The 22,960-nt window shown below is 44.5% G+C and overlaps 1 protein-coding gene across 3 annotated transcripts in view; it reads left to right on the top strand.

Annotated features, from left to right (window-relative positions):
* The window catches only part of LOC132830496 (collagen alpha-1(XXVI) chain-like), a 369,329-nt gene extending 346,926 nt beyond the window's left edge, over window positions 1-22,403 (top strand). For all 3 annotated transcript variants that reach the window (XM_060848255.1, XM_060848253.1, XM_060848254.1), the window contains exons 10-15: window positions 2,882-2,916; window positions 4,154-4,198; window positions 11,421-11,465; window positions 17,566-17,610; window positions 19,586-19,670; window positions 21,070-22,403. In XM_060848255.1, coding sequence (XP_060704238.1) covers window positions 2,882-2,916; window positions 4,154-4,198; window positions 11,421-11,465; window positions 17,566-17,610; window positions 19,586-19,670; window positions 21,070-21,200 — 386 coding nt within the window. In that variant the 3' untranslated portion in view covers window positions 21,201-22,403. The remainder of the gene's footprint in view (window positions 1-2,881; window positions 2,917-4,153; window positions 4,199-11,420; window positions 11,466-17,565; window positions 17,611-19,585; window positions 19,671-21,069) is intronic.
* Window positions 22,404-22,960: the final 557 nt, after the last annotated feature.

The raw sequence follows: 22,960 nt of genomic DNA, 5'->3' as shown, positions 1-22,960 counted from the left end.
AATAACCAGAGAATTAAGTTTTAGAACAATTTTTTTATTGCAAACTGAGGAGCCAGACATAAAAAAGAAGGAACTTCTTGCATTTATGTGGCAACTTTTCCAATCTTTAGGGGATTGAAGTATGATTTTACAGCCAATATTGCAACTCTTGAAGCACAGTCATTGTTTTACAGCAGGAATAACATCAGTTTATGTCCACCCAGCAAGAAACAGCAGCATGGTAATGAGTAGATAATCTTGGGATTTTGTGTTGTTGGGTGAGCGATAAATATTGTTCAACATACAACAAGTATCTCCCCTGCTCTTCTACAAAGAGTGGGGAACATTTGGAGACTTCTCCTGAAAGCATCAGTTGGTGTTTGGTCAGTTGTGAATTTAAACTTACTGTTAATAAAGTTTTGTTCCCCCTCCCACGGTATTAAGGTTTGTGGCATTAGGTCACGTAATGATATAACTGGCACAAGAAGATAAATAGCTTCCTGTATCAGTGTGTTTCAGGGAGATGGAGGTAATGTTGATGAGTGGGTTTACAAAGTAAGATTGCTATTATTGAACTGAGCAATAGAACAGGAATGAGGAGCTGAATGATTTATTTCTGTTCCAATGTTCCTGGAAGGGACAGTGCTCCCAGTTCAAGATGAGCTTAATCAGAGGGAATGATGTTCAGAAACAAGAGCTGCATTTGATACAACAACAGAGATTACACTTCAAACATATTTCCTTGCTGCAAAATTCTTGGCCTATCCTGATTTAGGAGAGGTGCTATGTGAATAGAAATGTTTCATTCATTCTTTATGTTGTTATTGGGCAGAGGCTGTAATTCCTTCCCTACACTGACAGTGTCTAGGCTTGGGCCGATGAAGGACAAATAGCATTAGCACCACACAAGTGTCAGACAATATCGTCTCCAACAAGACACAATCTAATAATTGTCCCTTGATATTCAATGGTGTTACCATCACTAAATCTTCCCTTGTCAATGTGCTAAGAGTCACTGTTAACCAGAAACTCAACTAGACTCACCATATAAATACAGTGGCTACAAGATCAGGCCAGAGGCTAGGAATACTGTGGTGAGTAAACCACCTCCTGACGTTTTACCATTTTCAAAGCATAAGTCAGGTGTGTAATGGAATACTCCCCACTTGCCTGGATGGGTGCAGCTCCAACAACACTCAAGAAGCTTGACACCATTCAGGACAATTCAGGTGGCACAGTGGTTAGCACTGCTACCTCATAGCGCCAGAGACCCGGGTTCAATTCCCACCTCAGGCGACTGACTGTGTGGAGTTTGCACATTCTCCCCGGTTTCCTCCCACAGTCCAAAGCTGTGCGGGCCAGGTGAATTGGCCATGCTAAATTGCCCGTAGTGTTAGGTAAGGGGCAAATGTAGGGGTATGGGTGGGTGGCGGGTCAGTGTGGACTTGTTGGGCCGAAGGGCCTTTTCCCACACTGTAAGTAATCTAACCTACAAAGAAGCCCATGTGATTGGCACTATGTCCACAACGCTCAGTAGCAGCAGTGTGTACTATCTACAAGATGCACTGCAGAAATTCACCAAAGATACTTAGACAGCAGCTTTCAAAGTCATAACCACTTTCCCTTCGAAGGACAAGAACAGCAGGTACATGGGAAAGTCAACACCTGCAAGTTGCGTTCCAAGACACTCACCACCCTGACTGAGGAACGTAGGCATAGGAATAGGAGTAGGCCATTCAGCCCCTTGAGCCTATTCCGCCATTCAATGAGATAATGACTGATATGTGGCCTCACTCCATCTTCTTTAATCCTTCAAACAAAAATTGATCTAGCTTAGATTTGAAATTAACGACTGATCCAGCATCCACGTTGTGGACGAGATGAGAATTCCAAATATCTACCACTCTTTGTAACGGGAAATACTTCCTAACGTCTTTGCCGAATGGTCTGGCCCTGATACTCAAATGATGCCCCAGACTATAAGTTGGAAATATCTCACTGTTCTTTCACTGTCCCTGGAATTCCTTCCCTAAGAGCATTGTTGTTTCACTTTGAGAATGGGAACTGCAGCAGTTCAAGAAGGCAGCTCACCACTACCTTCTCAAAAACAACTAGGGGCTGGCAATAAATGCTGGCCCAGCCAGAAATGCCCACATCCCATGACTAAATAAAACTTTCTCTCACCAACTCTTTGGTTCTGAAAGACTTAATGCTTAGATTATGCTTAGATTGGGCCGCAATATCCATTTTAATATCTTGCCTTTTAATGCCTGAATGGAATTTTTAGCTGTGACTTTAAATCCCTCAAAATTTTCCAAGCTCCAAAATTCCTTTAAGAGTTGCTATGGCAATGCTAACAGCAGGTTTGAGACTGACCCTTGGGCATTCAGTCTTCCTCAATCTGGTACACATTAACCTTACAGTTCCCTGTCCTTACCTGGTGCACTGCCAACGTGTAAATTACACTAGTCCTGAATGAGTTCATTCCTGATGAAGGGCTAATGCCCAAAACGTCAATGCTCCTGCTCCTCAGATGCTGCCTGACCTGCTGCGCTTTTCCAGCACCACACTCTCACCTCTGATCTCCAGCATCTGCAGTCCTCACTTTCTTCTGGCCTGTAACTGACCAAACATTGACTACGATTCCAGTTTCATTAGACAGTGTGGAATGGTCATTAACTGCAAACTTCCATCAAGACAATATTCATGGATAAAGTAGCAACAGAAATGCTCAGCTGAACGTAGGTATGAAAGGTGGGATTAACCATAAGTCAACAAAAAAAAGCAAACTTTGTTCTGAGTGAGTAATGTGTAATTATAATTATTTTCTAATTGTTGTTCACTCTATTTCTCTACATCAATGATGGAAATCTCTGTGTTTGGTTGTTGTTTGTTTATCTAGGACTTCCTGGACCTCCTGGAGCCTCCGGACCTAAAGTGAGTAATTTCCCAACACATTGCTCATCCAATACTCTCGTAGAAACAATGCTCATGTCTCAGACACATTGCAGAGTAACATCCCATCAATTCATGGTTTCAGGTCTACCCTGTGATGGTTCATTGAAAATTCTCCATTCAGTTAACAGTTGCCACACCCAGCTTGCTCCCTCAATTATCAGCTTTCCCTTACACTCCCCTCCCATGAGTAACAAAGTGGAGTGCAGGCTGGACTGTCAACAGACAGATCTTCTCATGAACGGCAAAGTAGTTTGGATTGCTCAATTAATGAATTGCTGACAGGGACACAATGGGCCAAATGGATACCTGTATGTTGTAAACACTTCTAACTCCCTTGGTGCAGTCCCTACCACTAGATTTGCTCTCGCACAGGGACAGCCACAGGTCAGCTGAGAAGGGTGAGACATGTGGTCGACGATAGGTGGAAGAATTACAGAACAGCTACAGTGTAGAAGAAGACCACTCAGCCCATCATGTCTGCACCTATTCTAGGTGGCTGGAAGAATGCTGTCTTCCATTTCTTCCCAGACCCACAGCAGATAAGTACTAACTGCAAATGCAACTTTGGAAAGATTCAAGTAACCCTGCAATAATTCAGTGACGAGGATCTGATGTTATGAGTCTAACAACCTTTCTATAAGACCAGGGAGTTGATTGAAATATTTACCAAGTCGGTTACCAAAATATCTCTCGATGCAGGCCATCCAGGTGAGAAGAGTGGCGATGCCCCATTTCTATGAAAGGGTGAGCTCAGTGCCCACCATCAGTTTCAAGTCAGCTGGTGATGATTCTGATTCAGAATTTGTCAGGAATCAGGTTTCAATCTGCGCTGCAAATGATTGGGCAGGGAGTTCAGCTCATTCTGAGCGGTTGCTATAATTTTCCACATATCACTATACAGAAGAGATGTTAGCTGTGGTTCAGTTAGGAGCACTCTCACCTCTGAGTCAGGGTGTTCAGAGTTCAGGTCCTCCACTGTGACAGGAGCACAAAGTTCTCAATTGGCTTCCAGGGCAATACCCAGAGGGTATCTAATGGCTGTCCTTTTGCAGACGTATTGACCAATTAGCAAGTCAGCAGTTTTGAGGGTTACAATCTAGGGACTGGACAATATGGAAGAAGCTATTGCTCCTTGAGAGCTTCCATTATAAGAGTACTTACTGATCATTCAACATAAACAATAAAATCATTTGTGTTTCTTTTTGTTAAATTCTAGGGCAATCAAGGCGCGCCTGGTCCAAAAGGGGATCCAGGTGACAGAGTAAGTGCAAGCTTCTGATTTGTTGCTGGTTGGTTTTGTTGTAGTAAGTGGAAAGCCCTCTTTGGACAGGGATCAGTTCACTTGCTATATCCACTACAGAATATGATCAAGTGCAGGAGAGAAGGATTCATCTCTTTGCTACAGATTATTGGTATCCCCTATAGATGGTGAAAACTTTCCCAACAATCAATACTTTCTACTGATAAAGAAAAGAGAGAATTTCATTTATATAGTGCTCTTCATAACCACTGGATATCACAAAATGACCAACAGCTAATGAAGTACTGTTGAAGTATTTGCTTGTTTTAGTAAAAATAAGTAGATACAAATGACTACATTTAGTTCTTTACGTAAGATTGTCTGGAAAGAGAAGGGGATTGGAGGAGCTGATGGCCTATTGTATTATTGCTGGACTGTTAATCCTGTTAAATTTCTGGGGACCCAAGTTCAAATTCTTTAATGCCAAATGGTGAAATTTGAATTCAATAAAAATCTGAAATTAAGAGTCTGATGAGGACCATGGAGCCATTGTCAATTGTCCTAAAAACTCATCTGGTTCACTAATGTCAATTAGGGAAGGAAACTGCTATCCTTACCTCAGCAGGACTACATGTAACTCCAGACCCACTGCAATGTGGTTGATTCTTAACTGCCCTCTGGGCAATCAGGGATGGCAATAAACACTGGCCTAGACAGTGATGCTCTCATCCAATGAATGAATAAATAAAATGTAACCGTATGATGTGTGTGATCAGTATTCCAATCAATATTCCCTAACTTGTAAAGCTCTAAGCATTATATAGTCTGCATGACACAATATAGTCTTCATAAAGCCATGTGGTGGATTGTAATACTAGCCCCTTTTTGAGATAATTGCAGACCATGTAGCAACTTGTGGTCAGGCATTGTGAAATTCTTTAACGAAGTGAACCCTTGCAATTTTTTTAAGCTTGGTTAGGTAGGGAAGTAACATTTGCCTTTTTAACTCTTCATGATGGTTGGATTTCTATGCATGGATTCCTTCATAACCCAATATGGTAATGTGTTCTTATTGTTTCTGGTTCTCATCTTTCTCCATTATGCCCCCTGGTTTTTCTCTCCTTTTAGAGTTAGAATCTGGCTGGTATAGTTGTAAAACAGGCAAGAAGATTCCTTAAAATGTGCTTAGACTTGCATGGATCATTTGCCGATCTTAAAATGAGAAATGAGGCCGAGCCATTCTGAAAAGTATATAGAGAGGGGGCTCTAGGCAATAGCAATCTCAACACATTAAGGGAAGGTGATAGCCTAGTGGTGGGAAGGTGATGTCCTAGTGGTATTATCATTAGACTATTAAGTCAGAGTCCTAGATTATGTTCTTGGGGCTCAGATTCAAATTCAGCCCCGGCAGATTGGGAATTTGAATCCAATGAAACAAAAATCTAGAATCAAGAATCTACTGATGACTATCAAATCACTGGATTGATGGGAAAACCCATATGTTTCACTAATATCCTTGAGGAAAGGAAATCTGCCATCCTCTCATGGTCTGGTTGACATGTGACTCCAGACCCGCAACAATGTGGTTGACTCTCAGTTGTCCTTTGAAATCAGTTTCCTGATGAAGGGCTTATGCCTGAAACGTCGAATTTCCTATTCCTTGGATGCTGCCTGACCTGCTGTGCTTTAACCAGCAACACATTTTCAACTGTGATCTCCAGCATCTGCAGACCTCATTTTTTACCCTTTGAAATAGCCTGGCAAGCCAATCAGTTGTACCAATCATGGCACAATCTTAAATAAATGAAACCAGATGGATCACCTGGCATCGACCTAGACAACGGAAAAGACAACGGCAGAAAGAACCCTGTTGACCCTGCAAAGCGCTCTTCATTAATATCTAGGGGCTAGTGCCAAAATTGGGACAGCTATCTCATGGACTAGTCAAGCAACAACCTGACGTTGTCTGTAAGGTATGATTTTGTGAATATGACTATTCCCAAATACCACCATCACCCACCTCTGCTGGGTCTGTCCTGTTGATGGGACAGCATATCTCCAGTGATACACAGTCAGAAGGGAGATTCCCTGGGAGTGCTCAACATTGACTCAGGATCCCGAGAAGTCTCAAGGCTTCAGATTAAATACAGGCAAGGAAATGTGCTGTTTGCCACATATCATCCTTTGCTAATGAATTGGTATTCCTCCATGTTGAACACCACCTAAAGGAAGCACTGAGGATGGCAAGGGCACAAAAGACATTCTGGGATGGTGATTTCAATATTCCCCATCAATAGTGACTCAGCAACAGTATGACTGATCGAGCTGCTCGGGTCCTTAAGGACATAGCTGCTAGATTGAGTCTGCAGCAGGCGCTGAGGGAACCAACAAGAGGGAAAAACATACTTGACCTCATCCTTACCAATCTGCTGCCTCAGAGGCAATAGAGAATAGACAATAGGTGCAGGAGTAAGCCATTCTGCCCTTCAAGCCTGCACCACCATTCATTATGATCATGGCTGCTCATCCTCAATCAGTATCCTGTTCCTGCCTTATCACCATAACCCTTGATTCCACTATCCTTGAGAGCTCTATCCAACTCTTTCTTAAACGAATCCAGAGACTGGGCCTCTACTGCCTTCTGGGGCAGAGCATTCCACATACCCACCACTCTCTGGCTGAAGAAGTTTCTCCTCATCTCTGTCCTAAACAGCCTACTCCTTATTTATAAGTTGTGTCCTCTGGTTCAGTACTCACCCATCAGCAGAAACATGTTTTCTGCCTCCAGAGTGTCCAATCCTTTAATAATCTTATACATCTCAATCAGATCCCCTCTCAGTCTTCTAAACTCAAGGGTGTACAAGCCCAGTCGCTCCAATCTTTCAACATAAGATAGTCCCGCCATTCCAGGAATTGACCTCGTGAACCTCCGCTGCACTCCCTCAATAGCCAGAATGTCTTTCCTCAAATTTGGAGACCAGAACTGCATGAAATATTCCAGGTGTGGTCTCACCAGGGCCCTGTACAGCTGCAAAAGAACCTCTATGCTTCTATACTCAATCCCTCTTGTTATGAAGGCCAGCATGCTATTAGCTTTCTTCACTACCTGCTGTACCTGCATGTCTTGCCTTCATTGAGTGGTGTACAAGAACATCCAGATCTCTTTGTACTGCCCCTTTACCTAACTTGACTCCATTTAGGTAGTAATGTGCCTTCCTGTTCTTGCCACCAAAGTGGATAACCATACATTTATCCACATTAAACTACATCTGCCATGCATCTGCCCACTCACCTAACCTGTCCAGGTCACCCTGTAATCTCCTAACATCCTCCTCACATTTCACCCTGCTACCCAGCTTAGTATCATCAGCAAATTTGCTAATGTTACTATTAATACCATCTTCTATATCAGTAACATATATTGTAAAAAGCTGCAGTCCCAGCACTGATCCCTGCGGTACCCCACTGGTCACCGCCTGCCATTCCGAAAGGGACCCGTTTATCACTACTCTTTGTTTTTTGTCAGCCAACCAATTTTCAATCCAAGTCTTTGCCCCCAATACCATGCGCCCTAATTTTGCTCACTACCCTCCTATGTGGGACTTTATCAAATGCTTTCTGAAAGTCCAGGTACATTACATCCACTGGATCTCCCTTGTCCATCTTCAAAGTTACAGCCTCAAAAAATTCCAGAAGATTAGTCAAGCATAATTTCCCCTTCATAAATCCACTCTGACCAATTCTGTTACTGCTATCCAGATGTGTCGTAATTTCATCCTTTATAATAGACTCCAGCATCTTTCCCACCAAAGGCATTTGACTATGACAGTATTGGTAAGAGTGACCACTTCACAGTGCTTGTGGAGACAAAGTCCCACCTTCACATTGAGAATAACCTCTATCCGGTTGTGTGGCACTATCACCATGCTAAATGGGACAGACTTCAAACAGATCTAGCAGCTTATGACTATGTATCCATTAGATGGTATGGGCCATCAACAGCAGCAGAATTGTACTCCAGCACAATCTGAAACTTCATGGGCCGGCATATTCCCCAATCAACCATTACCATCAAGCCAGAGGATCAACCCTAGTTCAATGGACAGTGCAGGAGGGCATGTCAGGAGCAACACAGGCATGCTTGAAGATGAGATGTTCACCTGGTGAAGCCATCAAGCAGGACTACTTGCATGCTAAACAGCAAAAGCAGCAAGTGATAGAACTAAGCGAACCCACAACCAATGGATCAGATTTAAGCTCTGCAGTCCTGCCACATCTAGTTGGGAATGGTTGTGGACAATTAAACAGCTCACTGAAGGAGGAGACACCACAAATATTCCCAAAGTCAATGAAGGAAGAGCCCAGCACATCAGTGCAAAAGGTAAGACTGAAACTTTCGCAGCTATCCTCAGCCTGAAGTGCCAGGTGGATGATCCATCCTGGCCTCCTCCAATGGTGCCCAGTATTGCAGATACTAGTCTTCAGCCAATTCGATTCGATTTACTCCATTTGATATCCACTGGATACTGCAAAGGCTACGGGCCCTGACAACATTGCAATAATAGTCCTGAAGACTTATGCTCCAGAACTTGCTGCTCCCCTAGCCACATTGTTCCAATATAGTTACAACACTGGCATCTGCCCGACAATATGGAAAATTGCCCAAGAATGTCCTGTGCGTAAAACACAGGACCAAATCCAACCCGTCCAGTTACCGCCCCATCATTCTACTATCAATCATCAGTAAAGTGATCGAAGATGTCATCAAGTATTATCAAGCAGCACTTGCTCAGCAACAACCTGCTCAGTGATGCCCAGTTTGGCTTTCGCCAGGGCCACTCAGATCCTGACCTCATTACAGCCTTGGTTCAAACTTGGACAAAACAGCTAAATTCCAGATGTGAGGTGACAGCAACCGCCCTTGACATCAAAGCTGCATTCCACTGAGTGTGGCCTCAAGGAGCCCAAGCAAAACTGAAATCAATGGGTATCAGAGTAAACTCTCTGATGGTTGGAGTCATATCTGACACATAGGAAGATGGTCATGATTGCTGGAGGTCAGTCATCTCAGCTCCAGAACATCTCTGCAGGAATTCCTCAGGATACCGTCCTAGACCCAATCATCTTCAGCTGCTTCATCAATGATCTTCCCTCCAACATTAGGTCCAAAGTGGGAATGTTTGCTGATGATTGCATAATGTTCAGCACCATTCATAACTCCTCAGGAACTGAAGCACTCTGTGCCAAATACAACAGGTTCTGGACAATATCCAGGCTTGGGCTGACTGGTGGCAAGTAACCTTCATGCCATACAAATGCTAGTCTATAACCATCACCAATAAGAGACAGTCTAACTACTACCCTTTGACATTTAGTGGTGTTACCATCGCTTAACCCTCACTATCAATCCTGCAGGAGTTATCATTGATCAGAAGCTCAACTGGACTCACCAAACAAACACAGTTGCCATAGGAACAGGTCAGAGGCTGGGAATGCTGCGGCAAGTAACTCACCTTCTGACTTCCGAAAGCCTGTCCACCATTTACAAGGCCCAAGTCGGGAGTATGGTGGAGTACTCCTCACTTGCCTGGATTAGCGTAGCCCCAACAGCACTCAAGTAGCTGGACACCATCAAGGACAAAGCAGCCCACTTGATTGGCACTGCATCCACTCCCTCCACCACCGACGCTCAGCAGCAGCAGTGTGTACTATCTACAGGGTGCACTGCAGAAATTCACCAAAATGCTCATGCAGCATCTTCGAAACCCAAAAACACTTCTATCTAGCAGGACAAGGGCAGGATCCTCTCCAAGCTACTCACCATCCAGACTTGGAAATACATTGGTGTTCCTTCACTGTTGCTGGGTCAAAATCTTGGAATTCCCTCCCTCACGGCATTGTGGGTCAGCCCACAGCAGGTGGATGGCAGCGGTTCAAGAAAGTAGCTCACTACCACCTTCTCAAGGGGCAACTAGGGACGGGCAATAAATGCTGGCCCAGCCAGCGATGCCCACATCCCACAAAATGAAAAAGTGAAAAAAGTTTCAAGATGAAGATTGAGAAAGGTTTAAGTAATGCAAAGATCAAACCAATAGCAAAAGGAGGAAAGAGAATGGAAGATAAACTAAAATAGAATGATAGACAAACAGAAGAGTGGTGCAGATACTTTATTTGGTTAAGGTTTTGCACAAATTAATCAAACAATGCCAAACTAATCAACAGTAAAATACTATGAATTTATAAAGAAATAAGGGTAAAATTGAACTTCAATAACGATGTAAACATTAGAAACAAGGGAAAGGATGACACTAGATGTCAAATATCAAATCAACAATCAGGAATGCAAAGTGAAACAATGAAATTAAACTGTCAAGGAAAGTAAACATAAACAGTGCAGTATTCCACAACTCAGAAAGAACAGTACATGGACCAGGATGGGAATAGGGCCATGAGGTATTCACAACTAGTGACAATGAAGAGGCAGAGATATGGAGTAGTTGGTTAAAATTTCCGGAGAATCTGCTAACTTTTAAAAAGCATTTTCAGTGGTCTGTAAGAGAATCACACAACAGGATTTTACATTTTCAACTTACTTTCCCTCACTATTTACCAGAGAGAATAACCAATATAAAGGGTGATTAAGGAAGAAATAAAAGGAATGGAGACAATTGATAAACCAATGAAACTTGGAGGATAAAGCCCTGATCTGATGGATGACATATACCTACATTAAAATATTAGAGAACATATAGTATAGTCACCGATGCACACACATGATGTGCAAGTGGTATTGTTGCTTGATTAGTAATACAGAATTGGGAACCATTCTGGGGAAATCCTGCCAAAGTAGATGGTGGAATTTTCATTCAATTGATCTACAGTGATCAAATGTAGAGAACATCTAACTGCAATAATTAATTGCACCAAACTACAATAATTTATCTCACCAAACTATAATAAATAATTATGCCAAGTTATAATGGCCCATTTACTCTTGCTTTCTATCCTCTAATTCGTTCTCCTCTTTGAAGCATGAAACTTTATTCTCTTCTCCATATACTTCCACATTGTAGTTTGTCAGAATACTTCCACGTTAGGTATTAATGAGTAGGTAGTTATTGAACAAATCCTGCTTATTTTACAATTTTCAGAGGCCTTTGGAAAGGTCTGAGTTGGTGAGTTCTCCTGCTGCCCTCTAAGAGCAGTTTTGCTTCATTAATATATTATGTTGTTCTATCTACAGGGCCAACCAGGCTTGCGTGGTGAGAGTGGCTACAGAGGTTTACCAGTAAGTTCATCTCAAGTTAGAGTCAGTAACCAATACAAACAGAGTCTGGTACATTATTCCCAGTTGGAATCAGCAAAAAGCAGTGTGTAGAGATGAAGATGAGCATTGAGTTGAGGATAGGACCTTGAGGAACTCATTCCTAATGAAGGGCTTTTGCCCAAAATGTCAATTTTCCTGCTCCTCAGATGCTGCCTGACCTACTGTGCTTTTCCAGCACCACACTCTCAACTGTAATCTCCAGCATCTGCAGTCCTCACTTTCACTTTGGGGAACTCTGCAAGTGCCAGTTCCTGACTGTGAAAAGAGGCCATTACTGGAGGTACTTGGCCTACAGTCAGTGAGATTGTGAATGGAGTGGGAATGGTAGTGGGGAGACTGCCACAGAAGATTGGCACTATCCACAGCAGTCAGTTCCCTGGCACTGCCAGTCCATTGTTGGTCACCTCTCTGCCAACCACTCCTTCAGAAAAATCTGCTGTCCTTCCTCCAATACCTATCCACCCAAACCAACACATCCAAACTGCCCACTACATAGCAGTCTTCCCACAAGCTAGCAATATCCACTAACCTTAGATTAGTTGAGCCAGCTATAAACATTCAGTCCCACTTTTGTGGAATAAATAATTGTACAAACTTAACAAATAGCAGCAAAGTAGACCCTTCAACCTATCAAGCCTGATCCACTATTTAATATGATTATAGGCATCACCTCCATTTCCCCATATCTCTCAGTTCCTTGAGAGGTTAAAAATCTGTTGATCCCAATCTTGAATATATTCAATGCTGGAGCATCCACAATTCCCTGAGATAGAGAATTCCCAAGATGCACACCACTTTGTAGAAATTTCTCCTCCACTCAATTCAATATGATTAGATTAGATTCCCTATAGTGTAGAAACAGGCCCCTTGGCCCAACCAGTCCACACCGACCCTCCGAAAAGTAACCCACCTAGACCCATTTCCCTCTGACTAATGCACCTAACACTACGGGCAATTTAGCATGGGCAATTCACCTGACTTGCACATCTTTGGACTGTGGGAGGAAACCAGAGCACCTGGAGGAAACCCAGGCAGACACGGGGAGAACGTGCAAACTCCACACAGACAGTCGCCCGAGGCTGGAATCGAACCTGGGACCTGGAGCTGTGAGGCAGAAGTGCTAACCACTGAGAGACACTGTGCCACCCCAAATATGAATTGCCCCTTATCCTGAGACTGTGACCCTCCACTTCCACCACCCCCTTCCCCCCCCCCACCCCCAACCCTCCCATCCCCACCCAAATCATGTTTTGGATTTCCCAGCCAATGGGAATGTATCCTGTCAATGCCTATGCTGTCAAGGCCCATGAGAGTCTTGTACATTTTGATTTGATTTGTTATTGTCACATGTACCTAGGTACTGTGAAAAGTTTTGTTTTGCATGCAGTGCAGGCAGCCCATTCCATATAAAGTGAATTAAGGTAACAGAACGTAGTGAATGGGCGCACAGAGAGTGAGATCAACACTAAATTTAAAATTTGAGAGGTCCATTCATAACAGCAAGGAAGAAGCTGTCCTTCAATCTATTTGTATGTGCATGCATACCTTCTGCCCGCCAGAAGAAGATGGAAGACAGTATAACCAAGGTGGGAGGGGTCTTTGATGATGTTGTTTGCTTTCCCGAGGCAGTGGGAAGTATAGGTGGAGTCAATAAATGGAAGGCTGGTTTCGTGGCTGTGTTCACGACTCTCTGGAGTTTTTTGCAATCTTGGGAAGAGCAGTTGCCATTCCACACTGTGGTGTCTCCAGATGGGATGCCTTCTATAGTGCATCTATAAGGATTAGTAAGAGTCCTTATGGACATGTCAAATGTCCTTAGCCTCCTAAGCAAGTAAAGATATTGTTGTACATTTTTGTAGCTTGTTTGTTTCAATAAGATCAGCTGATTCTTTAAAATCGCAGAAAATATTGGCCCAATTTATTTATTTATCCTCTTATCACAGGTCCTCTCATCCCTGGGACCAGTTTCTCTTATCACAGGTCCTCTCATCCCTGGGACCAGTTTAGGGATCATTGGTTCTGGTGTTGGCAGGATATGATTTGAAATAAGAATCTAGCCTACCAATAAGGTCTCAGCTTCTCCACCCGCTTCTTCACATCCAGGTGAAACTTTCCAGTCAGATTGTCTAGCTGAAAGGATGTTCTGCAGAGAAAGCAAAATTCAGAGATTTCTTTTCGACATTCTGATCAACAGAAGGAGAGGTTACTGTGTGGAAAAACATGGAAGGGACGTGCAGAGGGAAATTTGGAATATTTGGACAAACTCTTCACTGATTGGAGCCATACTTAGAACATAGGAAGATGGTTGTGGTTGTTGGAGGTCAGTCATTTTAGCTCAAGGACATCTCTACAGGATTTGGAGATGCCGGTGTTGGACTGGGATGTAGAAAGTTAAAAATCACACAACACCAGGTTATGGTCCAACTAGTTAAACTAGCTTTCGGAGCATTGCTCCTTCATCAGGTGGTTGTGGAGGACACAATCGTAAGGCAAGGAATTTATAGCAAAAATTTACAGTGTGATGTAAAAATACCTTGATTGCCTGTTGAGTCTTTCATCTGTTGGAATACCATGATAGGTTTCACTTTTTTCATGAGTAAATCATAAAACTTTTTTAAAAAGTTGCATTCTCAGGTTAACTGTAACAATTGGTGTTAGCTAGACAATATGTTGAATCTCTACAGGAGTTCCTCAAGGTGGTATCCTCGGCCCAACCATGTTCAGCTGCTTCATCAATTACCTTCCCTCCTTCATAAGGACAGATCAAGGATGTTCATTGATGATTGCATAATGTTCAGCACTATTTGTGATTTCTCAGACATGAAGCAGTCCATGTTCAAATGCAACAGGATTTGGACTATATCGAGGCTTGAGCTGACAAGTGAGAAATAACGTTTGTACCACACAAATGCTGGGCAATGAACTTCTACAAAAAGAAAGAATCTAACCACCGCCCCTTGGCATTCAATGACATTACCATCACTGACTTCCCACTATCAGCATCCTAGGAGTTACCGTTAACTGAAGACTCATCTGGACTAGCCATATCAACACAATGACTACTTCCCCTCCCCCGGAGCTGCTGTCATCACAACTACTTCCGTCCCCGCTGATGCCACTCACCTGAACACTGCTGACACCCGCCCAACCCCCACCCCCCGGCATGGATCCCACTGTCACCACCTCCAGCCACTACCCCCCTTGTTCCCCCCCACCAATACACAGGATGAGCATCACTTCCATAAATGACGTCACCCACCCACCCCCCCTCAGGTCTCCCCACTACCATTGACCACTCCATTCAAAGTCTCTGCCCCCACCCCCAGCTCCAGCCTCACACCAGGTCCTAGCTCCCAGCCAGCCCTGCTGAATTTTCACTATCCTCCCAGACCACCCCCTCGCTGAGGACGAACGATCAGTCCTCACCAAAGGCTTTATCTTCATCCTCCTCCATTCATGGATCAACAAATTCAACATGCGTTGCGACGTTGAACACTTCTTCCGCCACCTCCGCCTCCGCCTCCGATCTTACTTTTTCAATCAGGACTCCCACCCACCTTCCGAAGACCCCTTCGCCCACTTGCAACACACCCCATCCATGTGGACACCCCGTGCCGGTCTGTTACCCGCCCTCGACCTCTTTATTTCCAACTGCCACTGGGACATTGACTGCCTCAACCTGTCTGCCCCCCTCCCCCACTCCAATCTCTCACCCTCACAACGCGCAATCCTCCACTCCAACCCCAACCCCAACCTCACCATCAAACCAGCAGACTGGGGATGGTGGAGGGGAGGTTGCGGGGGCACAGTGGTAGTTTGACGCACTGACCATTACATCGCTGAAGCCAGACGCCAATTTGAAAACACCTCCTCCCACTGCCCCCTTGACCATGACCTCACATCCCATCATCAAACCATCATCTCCCAGACCGTACACAACCTCATCACCTCAGGGGATCTCCCACGCACAGCTTCTGACCTCATAGTTCAGGAACCCCACACCTAGCAGTTCTACCTCCTACACAAGATCCACAAACCTGACTACCCCGGCTGACCTATTGTCTCAGCCTGCTCTTGCTTCACCAAACTCATCTCTGCATACCTCGATATTGTCCTATCCCCCCTGGTCCAGGAACTCCCCACATACATTCAGGAAAGGACACATGCCCTCCACCTCTTTCAAGAATTCTGTTTCCCTGGCCCCCAAAGCCTCATCTTCACCGTGGACATCCAGCTCCTATCCACCTCCATCCGTCATGACCAGGGCCTCCAAGCCCTCCGTTTCTTCCTCTCCTGACATCCCCACCAGTACCCTTCCACTGACACACTCATTCATTTGGCTGAACTGGTCCTTATCCTCAACAATTTCTCCTTCAAATCCTCCCACTCCCAGCTGGGTCCCAGCTATGCCTGTCTCTTTGTTGGCTACGTAGAACAGTCCATCTTCCATAGTTACACCGGCACCACTCCCCACCTTTTCCTCCGCTATACTGGTGACTGCATCAGCACCACCTCATGCTTCTACCAGGAGGTTGAACAGTTTATCAACTTCATCAACACATTCCATCCCGACCTTAAATTCACCTGGACCGTTTCAGACACCTCCCTCTCTTCCTGGAGCTCTCCATCTCCATCAGCAGTGACCGACTCAACACTGACATTTTCTACAAACCCACCAACTCCCACAGCTACCTGGATTACACCTCCTCCCACCCTGCCTCCTGTAAAAATGCTATTCCGTATTCCCAATTCCCCGCCTCCACCACATCTGCTCCCAGGAGAACCGGTTCAGCCACAGAACACACCAGATGACCTGCTTCTTGATAGACCGCAATTTCCCCTCTCACGTGGTTGATGATGTCCTCCAGCACACCTCATCCACTTCCTGCACCTCTGCCCTCCAATCCTACACCTCCACCTGCAACAAGGACAGAGCCCCCTGTGCCTCACCTTCCACCACAACAACCTCCATATACATTGCATTATCTGCCGGTATTTCTGCCACCTCCAAATGGACCCCACTACCAGGGATATATTTCCCTCCCCACCCCTTTCTGCTTTCCGAAAAGACTGTCCCCTCCACAACTACTTTTTCAAGTCCATGCCCCCCAACCAGCCCACCTTCCCCTCCTGGCACCTTACCCCGCCACCACAGAAATTGCAAAACCTGCGTCCGAACCTCCCCCCTGCACCCCCCCAGCCCCCACCTCCATCCAAGGCCCCAAAGGAACCTTCCACATCCATCAAAGTTTCACCTGCACTTCCACAAATATCATTTACTGTATCCGGCGCTCCTCTACATTGGAAAGACAGGACGCTGACTCGCAGAGCACTTCAGAGAACATCTCTGGGACACCTGCACTAACCACCCCATCACTCCGTGGCCGAACACTTCGATTCCCCCTCCCACTCCGCCGAGAACATGCAGGTCCTGGGCTCCATCCACTGTCACTCCCTCACCACCAGATACCTGGAGGAAGAATCTTCTACCTCAGGACTCTACAATCCCAGGGCATCAATGTGGACTTCCCCTCATTCCCCCTCCCCCCACCTTACCCCAGTTCCAACCTTCCAACTAAGCACCATCTTCATGACCTGTCCCACCTGTCCATCTTCCTTCCCACCTATCTACTCAACCCTCCCCTCCAATCTATCACCTTTATCCCAACTTCTATCCACCTGGTTGCACTCTCAGCTACCTTCCCCCTAGCCCCATCCCCCCTCCCATTTATCTCTCCATCCCCGAGGCTCCTAGCCTCACTTCTGATGAAGGGCTCTGGCCCGAAACGTCAATTCTCCTGCTTCTCGGATGCTGTCTGACCTGCTGTGCTTTTCCAGCAACACACTCGCGACAGTAAATGGGTAATGCCCTCATTCTAACAATGAATTTTAAAATTTAAGGGCAACCACCTACAAACCACTTCAGACAATTTAATGAATCAGAAGAAAGTAGAAGGGGGTTTCCTGTAAAAGCCCCTTTGTATGTGTGAACATCTCTGTGGCTGTACCTGTTCCTGTGATTTAACTACTGTTGGCTGATTCATACCTCTTTCCTTATTAGGGTGAACCAGGGCAGAAAGGAGAATGCTGTGACAAAGACTCAGAGGTGAGGATTTTCATTCATTTTGATTCTTATTTGCTATTCACTCACAGGATGGACTTTGTGCCTGTTTATTGCCCATCCTTAATGGCCCAAAGGGCTGTTCAGAGTTTAACCACATCGCTGTAGGCCTGGGATCACATGTTGGCCAGACCAGGTAAGGATGGCAGATATTAGTGAATTCGATAGGTTTTCCAGCAATTGAATTGTCACCTTTTAATTCCAGATTTTTAATGAATTTAAATATCACCATCTGTCGTAATGGGATTCAAACACAGGTCTCCAGAACATTAATCTAAGGTTCTGAATTATTAGTCCAGTGACATTATCATGACACCACTGTCTCTCCCAACTAGAGAAAAGATTGGAACTCTGTTAAACTACCCTCAGCCATACCACTAGAATGAACTGACCATGTTGCTGTGTGAGGTTTCCAATCAGTGTCCCAATAATAGTGACGATACTATGAACACCTATGTATCATGTAGAATCCCTGGAGTGTGGACGCAGGTCATTCGGCCCATCAAGTCCACACCGAGCCTCTGAAGAGCATCCCCCCAGGCCCACCTTGCTACCCTGTCCCTGTAACCCTTCATTTCCCATGACCCTAGCCTACACATCCCTGGATACTATGGGACATTTAGCACGACCAATTCACCTGACTTGCATATCTTTGGATTGTGGGAGGAAACCCACGCAGACACGGGGGGAATGAGCAAACTCCACACAGACAGTTGCCCAAGAGTAGAATCAAACCTGGGTCCCTGATGCTGTGAGGCAGCAGTGGTCTCATACACCATCTGACTGGGATCACTTGAAGCATGATGCTCTATTGAAAACGTGCTGCATTGTTGTAACCTCTTAGCACAATATTATCCTAGATGTTAAGGGCAGAATCATATAGGGCGCTGTGCAATGTGGAGTATGATGGGATTTCTAACAGAATCCAATAAGTCTGCCAAAGCTAGTTTCGATGATAGGGGCATCTTGCTGCAGGTTTTGCAGAGCACATGACAAGCATGACACATAAAGGGGAGAGAAACATTGAAACTGTATTATCACGAGTGAGAGTACATTAAAAACTAAGATCATGATGTTAAATTATCCCAGCCATAAATAACACTGATGTATTTACATCAATAGCTTGTTAAACAATATTAAAACATCTGTAAAAAAAAAAGCAGCACAGTGGCTCAGTGGTTAGCACTGCTGCCTCACAGTGTCAGGGATCCGGGTTCGATCCCAGCCTCGGGCGACTATCTGCATTCTCCCCGTGTCTGCGTGGGTTTCCTCCGGGTGCTCTGGTTTCCTCCCACAATCCAAAAGATGTGCAGGTCAGGTGAATTGGCAATGCTAAACTGCCCATAGTGTTAGGTGCATTGGTCAGGGGTAAATATAGGGTAGGGGAATTGGTCTGAATGGGTTACTCTTCAGAGGGTTGGTGAGGACTTGTTGGGGTGAAGGGCCTGTTTCCATACTGTAGGGAATCTAATCTAATCAAAGTTTCTCACTGGACAGCAGTAAGTCCCCATTCAGAAAGAATTATTATTGTTAAACACCAATTGATGGTCCAACTCACTTCAAAGCACAATCCATGGGCACCATCTGCATGGGCCTGTCATCTATGGGCATTAGCATCTGCCAACCTCTCCCAAGCCATGTGGTTACTAGCGACATGACCACTGTGCCAAGTGACTGGCACCTGCTAATGGACGAACAATTTGTTTCAGCAAATTCAGCTGGAATACAAAAGGATAAAAATGGAAAATACATATGAAAGTAATTCTAATCGATGTACTCAGCTGAGGTGTAGACAAAGTAGGATGCACACTGATAAAAAGCTCCTGAGACAATAAGTACTGCATGCTCATCCACAAAAACCAACATTACTGTTGGTGTGACAAAACTGACAACTTTCAGAAAATTGAGCCCACAGTCTATTCATACTTCCCTTCCCTCACTACATCCTTTTCTTGCACAGGGAGAAGCAGTTGAGCAGCTTCGGGAGGCTTTGAAGATAATAGCTGAACGAGTTTTGATTTTGGAACACATGATCAAAATCCATGGTGAGTAAGCTGAAAGATAACTAGTCAAAGGATCAATGTTCCAATCACACTGGATCCACTTAGATCCATTGAAGGAGAATCAGTGACATGGCTTGTCTACAGATTTCAATTTGTTATTACATACGGTAAAGAGAAAATGATTAACTCAATATTGAATTAAATTGAAATTGGCCACATTTCCTAATCATTTTACCGCCCATTTTCAGCTGGTGAAACACACCACTTTTATTTTTATATCAAACCACGTTTTTTTTTTAAAAAAAGGTCATGACAAAGATATATCCCAGTGAGAAGATGAAGAGGATAAACCAACCTCAGTTAACTGGGAAGGCTAGGGATAATATTGGATTGTAACGGAAAACATACAGCAAGGTGAAGATTAGTGGCAAACCAGATTGGGAAAGAAACCACACATTAGGCAACTTTAATGAGATAAGAGCCCATGGTTTTGGGATTTTATATTAGAAGGGACAGAGGATTGTCTAAATAATAGAAGATGAAGGAGGGATAAGGAGGGACTTTTTAGGGTAGCAACTTGTAACTAGTTGAGTGGCAGAAAGGTCAGTGCTGGGGTCACAATTATTTACAACTTGTATTTATGAGTTGGGTGTGATAAAGGAATGTACTATTGCCAAGTTTGCAGATGACACAAAAATAGGTAGGAAGGCAAGTAGTGAGGATGCAAAGAGTCTACAGAGGCATATGAATGAGGTTAAATGAATAAGCAAAAACTTGGCAGATGGAATATAATGCAGGAAAATGTGAGTGTATGCACTTTGGCAGGAAGGATAAAGGAGCTGAATATTATTTAAGTTGGAAAGAAACTGTAGAAACATGCAACACCAAGGGATTTGGAAGTCTCGTCCATGAATCACAAAAGCTAGCATCCAAGCTCAGTGGGTAATCGGGAAGACAAATAGAAAGTTGGTCTGTATTTCAAATGAAATGAATTATAAAAGTAGGGAGGTCCTCCTAAAACTTTACATGGCAATAGTCAGACCATACCTGGGATACAGTGAACAGTTTTGGTCCCCTTATCTAAGGAGAGATGCACTGACCTTGGAGCCAGTCCAGAGATGTTTCACCGATCCTGGGTTTGGGGGTGGGGGGGGGGGGGGGGGTAAGAGAGGTTAAATAGGTTAGACTTGTACTCAAGTTTAGAAGAATGAGAGAAAACCCTATATTCGAAGCTGAGATAGACTGATTTTTAATCATCAGGGAATCAAGGTTTATGGGCAAAAGACAGGAAAGTGGAGTTGAGGATTATCAGATCAACCACAATCTCATTGAATGGTGTCCTGGACTCAATGGGCTGAATGGTCTACTTCTGCTCCTCCATCTTATGGTACTATTTGTGTGGAACTGAGTTAACTGTCTTAACTCAATGCTATTTTTCCAGATGGTTCCACAACACTGGAGTCTGGGTCAGGTTTTGAAACATTACCTCCAAATGTAAAGATCAAGAGGGAAGGACAGCTACATCGTACCCTCTCTGCACTGCTGGCTGACAAGGGACGAAAACACAAATAGAGGCAGCCATCAACTGAACAGGAGGCCTGGCAAACACAGGCTGAAGAAACCACCGCAAATGTTTATTAAAGGTGCAGCATGGTTTGGCCTAGATTGGCTTGATACCTCTTCCTCCCATACTGTCCCTCCTCCCACACTCCCACACTGGGTTTGACACTCCGCCAGTGACCCAAAGGGACAGCCCCTCCCATCCCAGTGACCCAGTTTGACACAAAAAGTGTGGTGCTGGAAAAGCACAGCAGGTCAGGCAGCATCCGAGGAATTCCTGATGAAGGGCTTAAGCCCAAAATATCGACTCTCATGCTCCTCGGATGCTGCCTAACCTGCTGTGCTTTTCCAGCGCCAAACCTTTCGACTCTGACTTTCCAGCATCTGTAGTCCTCACCTTCTCTCACCCAGTTTGACAACCAACTCTTCCCAGTCCTCCAGGGACCTGGTTTGATGCATTTAAGGAAGGCAATGGCCTAGGGGCATTATTACTGCACTGATAATCCAGAGACCCAGGTCATGTTCTGGGGACCCCAGGTTTGAATCCTGCCATGGCAGATGGTGGCTTTCAATTCAGTAAAAAAATTAAGTGTCCAATCCATTGTTGACTGTTGGAAAAACCCATCTGGTTCACTAATGTCCTTTCAGGATGGAAATCTGCCAACCTTACCTGGACATGTGACTCCAGAGCACATCAATAGCCAATGACACCCTCATCTCGTGATTGAAGAAATCATGCTCAGTGACCCAGTTTGACACCACTCCCCTCTATCCCCCCTCATGACCCTGTTATTCATAGAATAATGAAAGTTAATACAGAGCAGATGCCAGAAACAAAAACAGGGAAGGCTTTCAATTCTTAGTAGCTGACCTATAGCGGGTGCAGGGAATATACATTTCATCAAACATTTCAGTCTTAATCATGGCTGTGCATTAAAACATCTGCCAACAGATTGTATTCTCTGATTTGCCATTTTAGCCTAATTGCTCTATCAAATTCCAAACACCATCTATCAAACAAAAAGTTTTGCAGAATCACAAATCTGTAAGTAGAATGGTTTCAGGAAGAGGTAAGAGTTGTAAGATGGCAGCAATGTTCTGTAGATAAACAATACTGTAAGCTGGTAATCTTCAATGTAACATCTCCTGTGTTGAAGGCATGTACCAATCGTATTTTAACTTTCTTTGCTTTGTAATTAAACATATTTAGATGATGAGGCTTGACTGGTGGAGATCAGAAATACTCTGACCACCGTGTTTTCAATTACCTTCGCATTTCACTTAAATACCAAAATAAAGCCTCAAGTGTCTTCCAAGAGAGCTCTCATTCCCTGTCCGGCTGGTGAAAACACTCACTATATAATCACTACATTGTGGAAGCAGGCTATTCAGCATATCAAGTCCACACCAACCCTCTGAACAGCATCTCACCGACTGTCACCCATTTCCCATGGCTAATGCACCTAGCCTGCATATTCCTGGATACACAGGGTCAATGTAGCATGGCCAATCCATTTCACCTGCACATGTTTGGACTGTGGGAGGAAACCAGAGCACCTGGAGGAAACCCATGCAGACACGGGGTGAATGTGCAAACTCCACACAGACCTGGGTTCAACCTGGGTCCCTGGCACTGAGGCAGCAGTGCTAACCACTGAGCCACTGTTGAAAATGTGTTGCTGGAAAAGCGCAGCAGGTCAGGCAGCATCCAAGGAACAGGAAATTTGACATTTCGGGCATAAGCCCTTCATCAGGAAGGGCTTATGCCCGAA

Source organism: Hemiscyllium ocellatum, chromosome 31, assembly GCF_020745735.1.
Source record: "Hemiscyllium ocellatum isolate sHemOce1 chromosome 31, sHemOce1.pat.X.cur, whole genome shotgun sequence".
NCBI lineage: Eukaryota > Metazoa > Chordata > Chondrichthyes > Orectolobiformes > Hemiscylliidae > Hemiscyllium > Hemiscyllium ocellatum.
The sequence above is the reverse complement of the archived record's forward strand: the minus strand, read 5'-3'. Positions and strand labels throughout refer to the sequence as shown.